The 13,680-nt window shown below is 43.7% G+C and overlaps 2 protein-coding genes across 5 annotated transcripts in view; one reads left to right on the plus strand and one right to left on the minus strand.

Annotated features, from left to right (window-relative positions):
- Nucleotides 1-5,100, minus strand: part of Ndufb1 (NADH:ubiquinone oxidoreductase subunit B1) — an 8,076-nt gene extending 2,976 nt beyond the window's left edge. For both annotated transcript variants that reach the window (XM_029484671.1, XM_029484670.1), the window contains exon 1: nucleotides 4,991-5,100. The gene's annotated coding sequence lies outside the window, so the exon portion shown is untranslated. The remainder of the gene's footprint in view (nucleotides 1-4,990) is intronic.
- Nucleotides 5,101-5,122: 22 nt separating this feature from the next.
- Nucleotides 5,123-13,680, plus strand: part of Cpsf2 (cleavage and polyadenylation specific factor 2) — a 30,528-nt gene continuing 21,970 nt past the window's right edge. The window contains exons 1-4 of one of the 3 annotated variants that reach the window (XM_021178809.2): nucleotides 5,123-5,219; nucleotides 11,461-11,642; nucleotides 12,735-12,894; nucleotides 12,979-13,084. In XM_021178809.2, the coding sequence (XP_021034468.1) occupies nucleotides 11,494-11,642; nucleotides 12,735-12,894; nucleotides 12,979-13,084 (415 nt within the window). In that variant the 5' untranslated portion in view covers nucleotides 5,123-5,219; nucleotides 11,461-11,493. Of the gene's footprint in view, nucleotides 5,220-5,304; nucleotides 5,466-11,460; nucleotides 11,643-12,734; nucleotides 12,895-12,978; nucleotides 13,085-13,680 lie in introns of those variants that run through there. The other 2 variants (XM_021178808.1, XM_021178807.2) reach the window with 2 other exon arrangements.

Below are 13,680 nucleotides of genomic sequence, written 5' to 3' on the forward strand. Positions count from 1 at the left end.
CCTCGAACTCAGAAATCCGTCTGCCTCTGCCTCCCGAGTGATGGGATTAAAGGCGTGCACCACCACGCCCGGCAAGGCACTTGTTCTTTCAGAGGACGTACGATCTGTTCTCAGTACCTACACACAGTTCACAACCATCCATAACTTTAATTCCTGAGGACCCCATGACTTCTAACTTCCAAGGGCAGCAGGCTCAAATGTGGTGTACATACACATACATCCATGCAGACAAAACAGGCATACACATAAAATGCATTTTAAAAGCCAACAGCTTAACTCAAATAGCTATTGATTGCAAGCTGCTGTTAAAATTCAGGTCTCTCACAATGCCACCTGTATCATAGCACACTTCCCCTCCTTTTGAGATATTTCTGGTGCTTTTTACCTTTTTTTTTTTAAAGATTTATTTATTTTATTTATATGAGTGCACTGTAGCTGTCTTCAGACACACTAGAAGAGGGCATCGGATCCTATTATAGATGGTTGTGAGCTACCATGTGGTTGCTGGGAATTGAACTCAGGACCTTTGGAAGAGCAGTCAGTGCTCTTAACTGCTGAGCCATCTCTCCAGCCCGCTTTTTATCTTTTAACACTTTCCAAAAAGCAGATAAGGGAGAACAGAACGGGCAAGGAAGTAAAAAATAGCAACTGTGTACTGAGTTCAATAAAAACCATCAATTTTCTGTTAAGATTTGTATACACAGATGAGAAACAAAACCACATCCACATGTGAATGAATATGTCACATACAGTGGTTGAGAGGACATGTCAACCTTAGGAGAAGCAACACACTACTGCCAGCAAGAGTGCTTAGCTCAATCTGTGCTCATAGATCACATTCTTGCTCTACCTGAACTGGTCCATATACTAACACAGTTCTAACTATTTCTCAAATTTTTAAGAATCTAGTTCCTAAAGTCAGTGTTAGACTATAACCATTAAGTTAAAAGTCGCAGTTACTATAAAGTTCATAATATGTAACATTCCACATAGCAAACTCCTGTTTGGACATCACCTATCTCTAAAAATCATTATGTAGTACACGAAGAGATAAATATATACTTACAATTTAGTCATCTGTTAGTTATGTTGTAGTTTGTTGCCTAGTTACGGCTGGAATTCTCAACCTTAACTACACATCAGTACCACCTGGGAAGCCCTTTTTAAACTGGAGAATCTGGCTTTACCTCCAAGATGAGGCTGGACTAACAGAACCATTACTACTAGAATTCTGAGAGATTGGTTTGATCTGGCTCTGTTCAGGAGAGAGATGAGTTAGGACTATGGGGCTCTTGCCACACATAGGCTCTTCCAGACACCACAACTCACCCACTGATTTGAATACAAATGCTTCTTGGAGATTTAAATGTAAGTAAAGCCATCTTACTTCATTTCCTGTAAGACAGTTGTTCTCTTCCCTTTTATTAAGTAGCATCACTTATATGAAATGTTAACCAAGAGCTCAGAACTGATTACCTTTATAAACTTGAGCCAGTCAAGTGTGGAGATGGTAAAGGAAGTTACTTTTAATAGCACTCAACTGCAAAATACTTACTAGTCAATGTCTATGTTCATGAGACTGTGTTAGTTTGGCAAACTGAGTGGCCACCGACACTTTCTGCCCTTATTGCAAACTTTAAGGGCCAGAAAGATGACTCAGCAAGTAAAGGCACTAGCCATCAAGTCTAAGGACCCACACTTGATTCCTAGCACTCACATGATGGAAGGAGAGCTGACACTTGAGAGTTATCTGCTACCCTCCCTCTGCACCAGCCAAGTGTGCTGTGCCGTGAAAATTCATGCACGCCGGGCGGTGGTAGCACACACCTTTAATCCCAGCACTTGGGAGGCAGAGGCAGGAGGATTTCTGAGTTTGAGGCCAGCCTGGTCTACAGAGTGAGTTCCAGGACAGCCAGGGCTACACAGAGAAACACTGTCTTGAAAAACAAACAAACAAACAAACAAGAAAATGCATGCCCAAACACACAAATGTTTTTTAAAAAAAAAGCCCTTAGCTTCCTTGTTTATACAGCTGTTAAGACAGCATTTTTGCACTAACAAGTACTTGAGGATTCCTAGCTCACAGCAGTTTAAAATAAGCTCACAGCTACCTGTAGGCTATGAGTCATTCCTATTGGCATAGATGGGTTTGGTCTGGTTCTACTTAGAAAAGAGGGAAGCCTTATGGGCCTCTTGCCACACATGGACTTCTACAGACTGGAGGCATAATGACAATGGTACTAAGAAACAGATTCTTCACAGAATCCACGGTGGCCTCAGCCATCATGAAGGACTATCATCCATAGGAGAAAATGACAAATCTTAGTCCCAGAGGGGCACCTCATATTTCAGTAGCTACTCAACTGACTTGGGAAGCAATGCAGTGAACATCATCTACAGAGATGTCTTTCTGCAAGATGAGCAGGGAGGGCAAAAGTGGCCATCTGTGAGTCAGAATGATTCGCCAGAAAATGGGTAAGAGGGGAACTAGAGCGAGGGTCTTGGTCATGGGCCTAAATCCATAGAGCTTCATCTAGTGAGGACCAGGACAAGCTGCACTTCAGGTTTGGTGTGGGTGAGCTAAGAATGTTACCAATAGGACAGGGCCAACTAACTGCTTAAGGAATATACTCCTGGCGGGTGCTTATGAGAGCACAAATTAATAGTCTATTTAGTTCTTCAGATTTATTTTTATTGTTACGTTTTGTATGTGTGCGTGTGTGTGCACCTGTGCATATGAGTACAGGAACCTAAGATGGTCAAAGGTGTCACAGCCCTTTGGAACTGGAGTTGTGAGCTGTGAGTGGAGAGATCCTCTGGAAAGGCAGCAAGCACTGTGAACCCCTGAGCCCAGCCATCTCTCTAGGCCATAAGAAGAATTTTGTTTTTATTTCAGAAATAAAATATAGCATTATTGCTTTGCTTTTCAAGAGAGTATTTCTTTGTAGCCCTGGCTGTCCTGGATCTCACAGGAATCTGCCTGCCTCTGCCTCCCCTGTGCACCACTGTCTGGTGCTGTGGTATTTAAAAAAAAAAGAATTGGGAGGCTGGGCAGTGGTGGTGCACTGAGAAGGCAGAAGCAGGAGGATCTCTGAGTTCAAGGCCAGCCTGGGCTACACAGAGAAACCGTGTCAAGAAAAAGAGAGAGAGAGAGAGAGAGAGAGAGAGAGAGAGAGAGAGAGAGAGAGAGAGAAGGGGGGCTAGAGAGGGAGGGAGGAAGCACTTGGCTTTGAAAAGCACATACTGTATCACAGAGCCACACACTCTGCCTTGCATTTGTTTTTATTTTTATTTTATTTATTTTAATTTTATTTTATTTTATTTTGAGACAGGGTTTCTCTGTGTAGCCCTGGCTGTCCTGGAACTCACTTTGCAGACCAGGCTAGCCTCGAACTCAGAAATCCGCCTGCCTCTGCCTCCCGAGTGCTGGGATTAAAGGCGTGTGCCACCACGCCCGGCTTGGTCATTTATTTTTTAATATTAAAGTGATCCAATTTTTTTTGGGGGGGGGGGCAAGCTTTTAACAAGAACTGAATCTTTTGTTTGTTTGTTTGTTTGTTTTTTGAGACAGTCTTACTGTGAAGCTCTGGCTGGCTTTAAACTTACTAGCCCTCTGCCTCATCCTCAAAAGTAGTCGGAATTACAGATGTGGGCCACATGGAAGAGGCGTTTCTGCGTCACAGCTAATTCATATACTCCTCACAACAGACTGCAGATTTAAGTAACCATGTCTCAAGATTGGGGCTTTATTTATTTATTTATTTATTTTCAGATGAAGAAATCCAAATTTAGTTGTGGCAAAGTAACTTGTTTGAAGTATAGGGTAAAGAGTCAGGATTAGCATAGTCCCCAGACAATCTGTATCCTGATCAGGCTTAAGCTCTTTTGTTCTACTGTCTCTCCTGTGTATGGAGGTAAACAGTTAAATAACTCCTCCTCTCTTTTCTTTTTTGCAGAGCCCCCACCTCTCTCGCCCCCACCATGTGTGTGAGAGAGAGATATGTATATATCCAGCTTTTACTTTTTAAAAACAAAACAAAAAAACAACTAACCCCACATATTTCTTAATATTTTTTAACACAAGTTTCTTTCCCTTTTCAAGAAGAAAACAGACACTGCTCTGAGTCTTATTTTGGTGAGTCTTCTATCTGGATTCATGCTGGAAACATGTAGACTTTTTTTTGTTGTCTTTAAAGCCCTGGCTGCCCTGGAACTCACTCTGTAGACCAGGCTGGGCCTTGAACTCAGAAATCCACCTGCCTCTGCTTCCCAAGTGCTGGGATTAAAGGCGTGCGCCACCACTGCAGGCACATGTAGACTTTTTAAGAAATAATACCTTGTGTCGGACTGGACCCCACAGTTCTTTATAATTATTACAAAGTGTCACCTAAGACATGAAATGAATGAAGGAAAACCGAAACCGTTGAGATCATAACACGGGCTGGAAACCAAGCAGAAAGCCTTGGGGGTTTTTTTGTTTTTTTTTTTTGTTTGTTTGTTTGTTTGTTTGTTTGTTTTTTCGAGACAGGGTTTCTCTGTGTTGCCTTGGCTGTCCTGGAACTCACTCTGTAGACCAGGCTGGCCTCGAACTCAGAAATCCGCCTGCCTCTGCCTCCCGAGTGCTGGGATTAAAGGCGTGCGCCACCACGCCGGGCGAAAGCCTTGTTTTTAAAAGGCAAATGGCTACGTGCGGGTTTCACATTTAGGAGTTGGACGAGGAGACAGACAGACGCCTGGGCGAATGCGCCCCGCTTCTGGATAGGAGCTGCATTCCCTACTGTGGGCTCAAGAGTCGGATCCTTGAGAACCCTTCCGAGTCCCCCGAGAGCCAGGCCATCAGATCGTCCCCAGAGACGCTTTGGTTAAGCCAGCATCAGAGCAGTCTTTGTAAAAGGCGAAGGCGACCCTGTTTCCCCCTCCATGCGAGCGTTCCCCAGAACCCTCCCGCCCGCATCACCACCACGGGTGGCGCCGGGGTCCCCAGACCCACCTTCAGCCTGGTGTCAAGGCGACCAAGGACAGCCGCAGGGAGCTAGGCCACTGGCGCCGGCGGAAGCCGTGACCTAAGGAGCTGCCACTCGCCGCGCCAGCCCTGAGGAGAGGGGGTGGCGTCGGCAAACCGGCGCTTCTCTCTCCCTTCTCACGCGCGAGTCCCGTACATCTTAAGCTGTGAATGATCGTGACACGTTTTGAATAAGACGTGGATCCGGGCTGACAAGGTTTGCGAGCTTTTGCGCTGTCATCTCCCCTGACCCGGTTCGGCGCCACCCCTACAGATGGTGTCGCCCGGGTCGTCCCCGCCTCAGCCGCTCTGCTCAGGCCCAAGATGGCGGCCACCACACAGGGGCTCCTGCCGGCTGCTCTCCGCCGCTGAGCGCGCGCTAACCCTGCTCGCTCTCCGACCTGCGTTCCACTAGGGGTTGGGAAGGGCGGCGGACGGTGCCGGGGGGAGATTGGCCTGGTAGGTGAGGACCGGAGACGGAAAGGAGCCTTCGGGTTGGGAGGAGGCCCTCAAGGGGATGGGTTCCCGCGTCGGCCCGGTGTCGCCCGGACGCGCTCCCGCGGTTTCGGTTGTGACAGTCTCCGTGGTTCCTGGAACAAGCGTTCCGCAAGGGGGAAGAGAAGTGACTTTTTCCCCGGGCTGAAACCTCGGGGTGTTGGGGCGCGCCTATGGTTCCTCCTTGCCCTCCCTCCTGTCTAGTTCCTCTGAGCTTTCATCAGCGGGAGCTAAAAGTTAATCCGCGTCCAGCCTGGGCTCTTTCCCCTGGTACCGCCGTACTCCCCAAGCCTCCCCATCTTTGCCTTTCTCATCTTGGGCTCAGAGAACACGAGGCCAGCAGGTGCCTTCGTAGCTCCTTAATTTCAAAGACCCTTGAGAGTCTCATGCCACGCCTTGATAGAATTAACTTCTCTCTCGGCGCTACCGCAATCACCACGTTTCCCAAGATCCCATTCCTAGTTTCCTTGCTTACGTACTTTTCAGGAAACCAGAAGTCAGGCCATATCCAGCCCCAGTACTCTGGCCCCTGTGACAGGGCGAACTTAAGCATTATCGATGCCTACTTTTCTAACCTTTAATTTTACAATTCCTTTGCCCCTTTCAAAGCCTTTCTTTACCTGAACGATTAAAGAGAGACTTCTCCCACTGTAAGCCCCAGGACTAGTCCAGATCCGTCTTTGTGCATTTCTCATTGGTTGACCTCAGCGTGAACGATCATTCTTGTGAAAGCAAGTATCTGATATATATTCGAGATGAAGCAGAGGTAGTCGAAATCACTGTCCTGGGGGAATTCCCGATATGTGGTGGTTTCAGTGCGTTCAGCACATTTCTTTCTTTCTTTTTTTTTTTTTTTTTTTTTTTTTTTTTTTTTTTTTTTTTTTTTTTTTTGGTTTTTCGAGACAGGGTTTCTCTGTATAGCCCTGGCTGATCCTGGAACTCACTCTGTAGACCAGGCTGGCCTCGAACTCAGAAATCCACCTGCCTCTGCCTCCCGAGTGCTGGGATTAAAGGCGTGCGCCACCACGCCCGGCAGCACATTTATTTCTAATGCTGCGAACACTGTGCTTGGTTTGGGAGATGCAAAGATGATCGCTTTTGGACACATTCATCATCCCTTGGCAAACACTGCTCCTGCCTCCTTTGTGCTAAGTAATGAAGCTTTACCTGGGGACAATGAAAAGCTTGCACCTGAGCCAGATCAAGAGGAATTTGCTAAGCCTGGGAGAACAAAGTTACTCCTGAGTGCAGAAGAGGGATTAAAAACGTGAGAAGGCTGGGCGCTGTTGGGGAGATTTTTAACGAATCAAAAACTGGAAGAGTGGTTGGTGCAGACTGAAGGTGCAGATTAGGTCGGCTTGTGAGTGGTCTTGGAGCTTGTCTTTCATTTAGTTAGCAGGAAGCTGGTGCACACTTGGCAGGGAGTGGGCAGGAGGTATTTATGTCTTAGGATGATCTGGCATATAAGGTTATGCAGGACCAACCTGAGATAAGAAAACTAGATGCAATGTCAGCCATTCAGGTAAGGCAACAAGAACCTTCACTGAGGCAGGAGAAGAACCACCTGAAGAAATGAAGGAAATGCCACTTACATAGGGTTCCACCTGTGACTGCCAGTTTACTGGTAGTGGGTGAATGGTTTTTAATCTGGGAAACTTGATGGTTGGTGATACCATTGAAATCAGTCTGAGACATGGACATAAAAAGAGGGTGGTGCCAACTTTGCTCTTACTCAGTGGCAAAACCACGACGTTCCCCAGCCCAAAGCATTGATTTGGGAGTCTAGACCTCTGCTATTACAGTGGCCACATGCACTATTGAGTGCTTGAAATTAGGTTGGCTTGAACGGGAATGAACTGGAAAGTACACGCCGAACACAGTGCAAAAACACTGGAAACTGACTCATTAAATGACGACCTGTTGAAGTGATGATTTGACACTGTTAAAACACCAGGCCTTACCTCTTTGCTGTAAATGTGGCTGGGAAATTTTTAAATTACATCTGTGGCTCACATTAGTCTAGACTAATAATGGGTAAAGGATGAGAAAGGAGGAGACTTTGAGCCAGACCTTGAGAAAATAGTAAACTGGTATCAGGCAGCTCCTGCTTCCTCCTCACCTCGCTCCCTGTAAAAACATTCAGTTACTTGTTTTTATTTTTCCCTCTTCGGGCAGTAGATAACTTTAAAGGTTGTTTTGTGTGTGTTTTAAGTTTTCAACTATTATTACATCATAGCATGTTCGTGTGTGTGTGTGTGGGGGGGGAACACATCTACCACAGCAGACAAATGAAGGCCACAAAGACAGCTTGGTGGAGTGGGTACTCTCCTTCCATCAAGTGGGTGCAGGGGATTGAACTCAGGTTTAAGTTAACCACTGAGCTCTCTTGCCAGCCCTTCCTTCAAAGACTTGAACAAGGGATAGTGTTTGCAGGGATGTTTTAGATTATTCTGGCAGTAGTGTTTCCATTGAGATAAAGAGGGGAAAAGCTGCCGGGAATGAAATGGCAAAACCCAAGTGTAAGGTAATGAGGCCTGCCATTCAGGTATCAGCAGTAAGAACATAAGGGAGATCGTATACGTGCAAGGTGTTCTGAGGGAGAATTGATAGGAGATGGTCCCAGAAAATAAGGGAAGACTTTCAGCCTTGGTTACTTGACTAATAACCCATTAATTGATAAGGAATTAAAGAAGACATTCGAGACAAAAAAAAAATTTAGTCTTAGCATCAGTGAAGTGGAGAGGTGTTTGAGTGTAATTGAGCAATTTCCCCTTTTCTGTGTTTGTGTGTGTTCTGTTGGCGTTCAGTCATGCACATCTGCCTATTTTCCGTCAGCACAGTTGCCTGTATTATGCCTTCTTCCTACTTTTTTTTTTTTAAGGCATTTTTTTTTTTTTGCCTTCTTCCTACTTAAAAGAATGAATTTTTAAATGCCTCTGCATTGCCTACAGAACTAGGTCCAGGGTATCCAGGGCCCTTCTGCTGGGCCTCTGCTGCTCACTTGGTCAGTCTGTCTGTCTGTCTTTCATGGAAGCATGCCAGGCTGAATTTCTCACTGATACCTTCTAGCTTTGTGGTTTTCATCTTAGCTGATTTTATTCCAGTCTTTTGAATGTTTTCTCTCCTTCTGCCCTGACTGTATAAATCTTTAATAAGTAATCTTAGTTCCTTTAATAACAGAAGCTCTTGAGAATTTTTAAGATTCACTTACTGAATAGTATATATAAGCAGATTATGACCAATTTGGCCCATAATTACTTATGTTTTATCCCTTTTGTAAATTTAACTCTTTACAATTTATGTATCTCTTTTCTTTTAGATTTATTTTATGCATATGAGTTTTTGCTTGTATTGTTGTAGTTCGTCAAAAGACCCTTACTCACAAGGACCACAGAAACCGCCATCGCTGTAACTGCATGAGGATTTTTATTATTCCAACATGTTGGGAATTCCCCTCTTAGCACGCAGGCCAGAGGAGAGACCCAGAACAAAAAAAGAACACACTTTTTATAACTTTGTAAGGGCCGGATATAGGCACCAGGGTAGTTTGGCTTATTTTAATTGGTGTAGTCAATAACCTTTTTAGACATTGGTTGGTTTGTAGAGGGTGACTCTCTTTTTGTCTGTCCTTGAGGTTTTTAGTGTGAGGCGGGGCGGGGGAATTGTTAATCTTGTTTTGGAAGCTTAGTAATTTTGACCGTTAAAACTACGTTTCTATATTTGTTTAGTCAGCCAGCTGCTTTATCTGGCTCTGTACTTGGCCTGCTAGTACAGTTTGGAAAGTCCTTTTTGAAGGGGGAAGGTACTAGGTGGTCTTGAATTCATTTTGGATATTACAGTATGTATACATGTATAACACATACACGTTTGGTGCCTTTGGAGTCTAGGGCTTTGGATCCCCAGGAACTGAAGTTATAGATGATTGTGAACCACCATGTAGAGGGTTGGGAAGTGAACCCAGGTCCTCTATAAAAAAAGCAAGTGCTCTTAACCTCTGAGTCCTTTCTCCCACCCCATTTTTTTTTTTAATGGAACGTATAGGGCCAGGCATAATTGTACATGCCTGGAATCCTAGCATTTTAGAGGCTGAGGTGGGAGGTTAAAGAATCTGAGGCCATTTGTGCTATATTGTCAGCCAAAAGGACTTCACTGTGAAAACTTGTCTAAAAAAAGCAAGCACTTCTTCTGTTGCTCATGATGCCTTAGAGAAAAACACCAGAGTTATAGCTGGAAGTATATTGTTGTATTTGTTTAGCTGTGTTACTGGGATCTTACACTTTCTCCCTTCCAGTCCTTATTCCACCCTAATCCCTTCCAACGCCTCCCCCCACCTCCACCCCCAAACACTAAGTAGGAGAGAAAGAAGGTAGGAGGGGAAAGAGGATATAGACCTTCTAAGACTACGTCCTGTTGATTAGGGGTATTGGGTTCCTTGGCACAAATCCAGCATTGTGGTCAGGCTATCTCCAACTTCTCCCTTTGCTCAGGACCACTTGACAAACTGCAACGACAGGAACCATCAGTAAGCCACCGTAGGCCTTCTCACTGTAGCCTTCTCGGGGCTCTCCTGAGTCTCCAAAATATCAAATGTAAACTATCCGGAGCTGGCAAAGATCATGCCCCTGCTAGTACACTCAACAAATGATAATCGCCCCCCTGGGAAGCAGCCTCTTGTCCTACACCCAGAATTAAAACAAAAATGTATTCAAATGACATAACTGCCTTTAAAAAAAAATTCTCACTATAGACGTAAATTACATTCACGAGACTTTTTTAAAAGATTTATAAAGAACTTAAAAAAAAAAGAACTTATAAATTTGTGTTTTATCATATCTTCGGGTGAAATATCAGTAGGTAATGAATCTGGAAAAGAAACAGATTTACCATGGGGACCTAAAAGATACTTTTCATCTGTTAAAGTCTGGGTCTTTCTGTAAAAGTTAGATGTGAATTCATCCAGTTCTTTGCAAGCACTTTGATTCCGTCATTAAAGTAGATTGATTCAGTTGGGCATTTAGCTCAGTGCTAGCACGCTTGTTTAACATACATGGAACCCCAAGTTTGTGTTCAAAACAAAATAGAAGACATTTTTGAAGAATATTGCTTAGATTCTCTGCAAAATTACATTTATGAACATTGTTATGGAGTAAAAAGGTAATCAACAAGAGGGAGCTGGATCAGTTAACTGTAGACCCTGCATTACCTGCTGAGCCATCTCACTTTCTGTTACCAAAAGCTTCATCCCACAAGTTTAACCACAAGACTGTTAATCTTATTGGAAAATGTGTAGTAGGTGTCCTCACATACAGTCTTTGTTTTGAGAATTGCAGACATAAGATACTGTCAAAATCATTGGAAAGATTAAGATAGTTTTCAGTCGCTTACAGTGTCACACGAGTATTAACATTAAGCTTCCTGAAAACCATGTTCCTATGAATGTATACATTCTGCTTGTGTGTTAAGGACTGCAGGAGAAAGGAAGATCTCTGGTTTCTAATCTGATTCTCTGGAGAGGGTATGCATGACCTCTTGTTTAGAGGGAAAACCAAACCATGCCAACTTACCGTGCAGCTAAAGGAAAAACTGATTGGCCTTGGAAAACAAGTTCTTAACTCACTGCCTCTTAGTACTGAGTAATATGGGTGGTGTAGTCTATGCCTTAGATAATCTCCATATTACATGGACTCCTCCATCCTTCGTAAATGTATATCACTGCTAATGTTGTATGGACTGGAGTCCCCAGGTGAGGAGAAGTTAGTTAACTTGCTGTAGGAGTGGATTGGCATCTGGATCAGTGATTCCAAAGTCCAGTACTATTCACAGACCTGCCCCGGGGCAACGGGATGGATTTAGCTTGCTAACTTTTAATCAGAGCCTGGAATTTCTGTGTACTTAAAAATTTGAAATAACCTGCCTGTTATGTGGACTGCGCTTTTATGCTTAATTATATTTTTATTTGCCAGCCCCTTTTAGCTACCCATTACTGGACCAGAAAGATGACATCTATCATCAAGTTAACCACCCTCTCTGGGGTTCAAGAAGAGTCTGCTCTTTGCTATCTTCTCCAGGTTGATGAGTTTAGATTTTTGTTGGACTGTGGCTGGGATGAACACTTCTCTGTGGACATTATTGATTCCCTGAGGAAGTAAGTAACAGTTCAGACTTCTAAGGTTTTATTGAATCAGCTTTAAAAACTCCTCAGCTGGTCAGTGGTGGCACATGCCTTTAATCCCAGCACTAGGGAAGCAGAGACAGGCAGATCTCTGAGTTCAAGGCCAGCCTGGTCTACAGTGCAAGTTCCAGGCATCCAGGGTTACACAAGAGAAACCAGGTCTCAAAAAAAAAAAAAAAAAAAAAAAAACCAGATCCTTCCCTCAAGTTTTTTTTCTACACTTTCATAACATCATTTGATGTTATATACTGTTGCTATCATTAATTTAGTAAATTTTATTTATGACAAAAACTTAAATTATGGCCATTGTAATTTACAAAGTTTTGATTAGCTGATAAGTTATGTTTTTGTAATACAGCAAAACCTTATTGTTACTTCGCTAGTGGACCAGAGAAAGTATGCTCTTTAATTTTTGGAAAGAGCAGGAGTCTCAAAGCCTGAGGAGAGGGACACTTCCCTGAGAAACTCTGTCCTCCCATCACATGACCTCACTTTCTGTGTCTCCATATTCAACGTTGTGACTTGATTCATGTACCCACCTGATACAAATGTCAGAGGGGAAAATCCATTACATTTGCAGCATTCTTACTATTAGTGAACGAAAAAGAAGAGCTTGAAGCCAAAAAGAACAAACACATCTCTAAGGCATCTCCTTTATCCCTGTTGTCCCTGAGGATGTGTCCTTCCCTGCCTAATGGTATTTCTGCAACTGGCATTTCACTTTTGTCACCAAGCTAGAAAGCAAAGTCAGTAACAACTATGTGAGCATATAAATGCTGCCCCTTTAACACTTAACAGCGTACGTGATAACCATTTAAAACCAACTTACATGTGCTGTCTATATTTTCCTTTTTAAGTGTTTTAATGCGCATCTGATACCATAACAGTAGAAATTTCAATTCATTGGGGGAGGGAGGAAGGGTGGCAGGGGAGTCATTGCATTAGCCCTTGGGTTTGCTCTTCGACCTTAGCATAGCCTTGAGTTTAGAATGGGTGAATCATGATGGTGGTTCTGCCCATTCTGCTCAAAGAACTGACCAAGCTGCCTTCTGGTTGTATTCACAGGCATGTTCACCAGATCGATGCAGTGCTCCTGTCTCATCCTGATCCACTCCACCTCGGGGCCCTCCCATTCGCCGTGGGGAAGCTGGGTCTAAACTGTGCCATCTATGCAACAATTCCTGTTTATAAAATGGGCCAGATGTTCATGTATGATCTCTATCAGGTAATGGAAGCAATTATAAGAGAGGCGTTTGTGTCCCACTTGTGATCATTTTTAATCATTTAATTTGGCTTGTTTTTCTTTTAGTCTCGACACAATACAGAAGATTTTACCCTCTTTACATTGGATGATGTGGATGCAGCCTTTGATAAAATACAGCAGCTCAAGTTCTCTCAGATTGTGAACCTAAAAGGTAAACTCGTGGACAAATGGAGTGGAAGCTTTGTTGTTCCTTTTTCCTGACTTTGTGTTTTTAGCTTTTTAGTTTTTACAGTCCCAGGAGATCCAACCAGAGCCTCACTCATGCTGGGAAGGAATCTCCCACGTAGCTGCATCATAACAAGCTTAGATGACAGAGTTGTCTTAGCCTTCTGCAAAGTGCTGAAAGGAGTTCACAACAAACATCACAGGCAGTGGGGGATCGAAAGAAAAATTAGCATTTCTTTCTAGAACTTCCACTTGAATTTCACATTATTTCACACTAAATACTGACAAAATATTACCAGCTTAGGGTCCTCATATCTGGGTGGGAAACAGTGTCTAACAGTAACCTGCATAAAGTGAGCAGAGCTGCTGGGTCTGGATCCTCCTCAGAAGTTATGGTTAGGTTCAGGAGACAGACTGACTCAGAGCCTGAAATGTAGCAACTAAAGCAAATTAAATACTTGAACAGCAGAACGGAAAATGTATTATTTAATAAGGTATTATTTTATTAAGTACCAAATCTGCATCCAGGAAGCCTCTGACAGATTTTTCTTTTTCGTCTTCTTCCCCCCCCCCCCCCCCCCC

The sequence above is a fragment of the Mus caroli genome, chromosome 12, assembly GCF_900094665.2.
Source record: "Mus caroli chromosome 12, CAROLI_EIJ_v1.1, whole genome shotgun sequence".
Taxonomy (NCBI): Eukaryota; Metazoa; Chordata; class Mammalia; order Rodentia; family Muridae; genus Mus; species Mus caroli.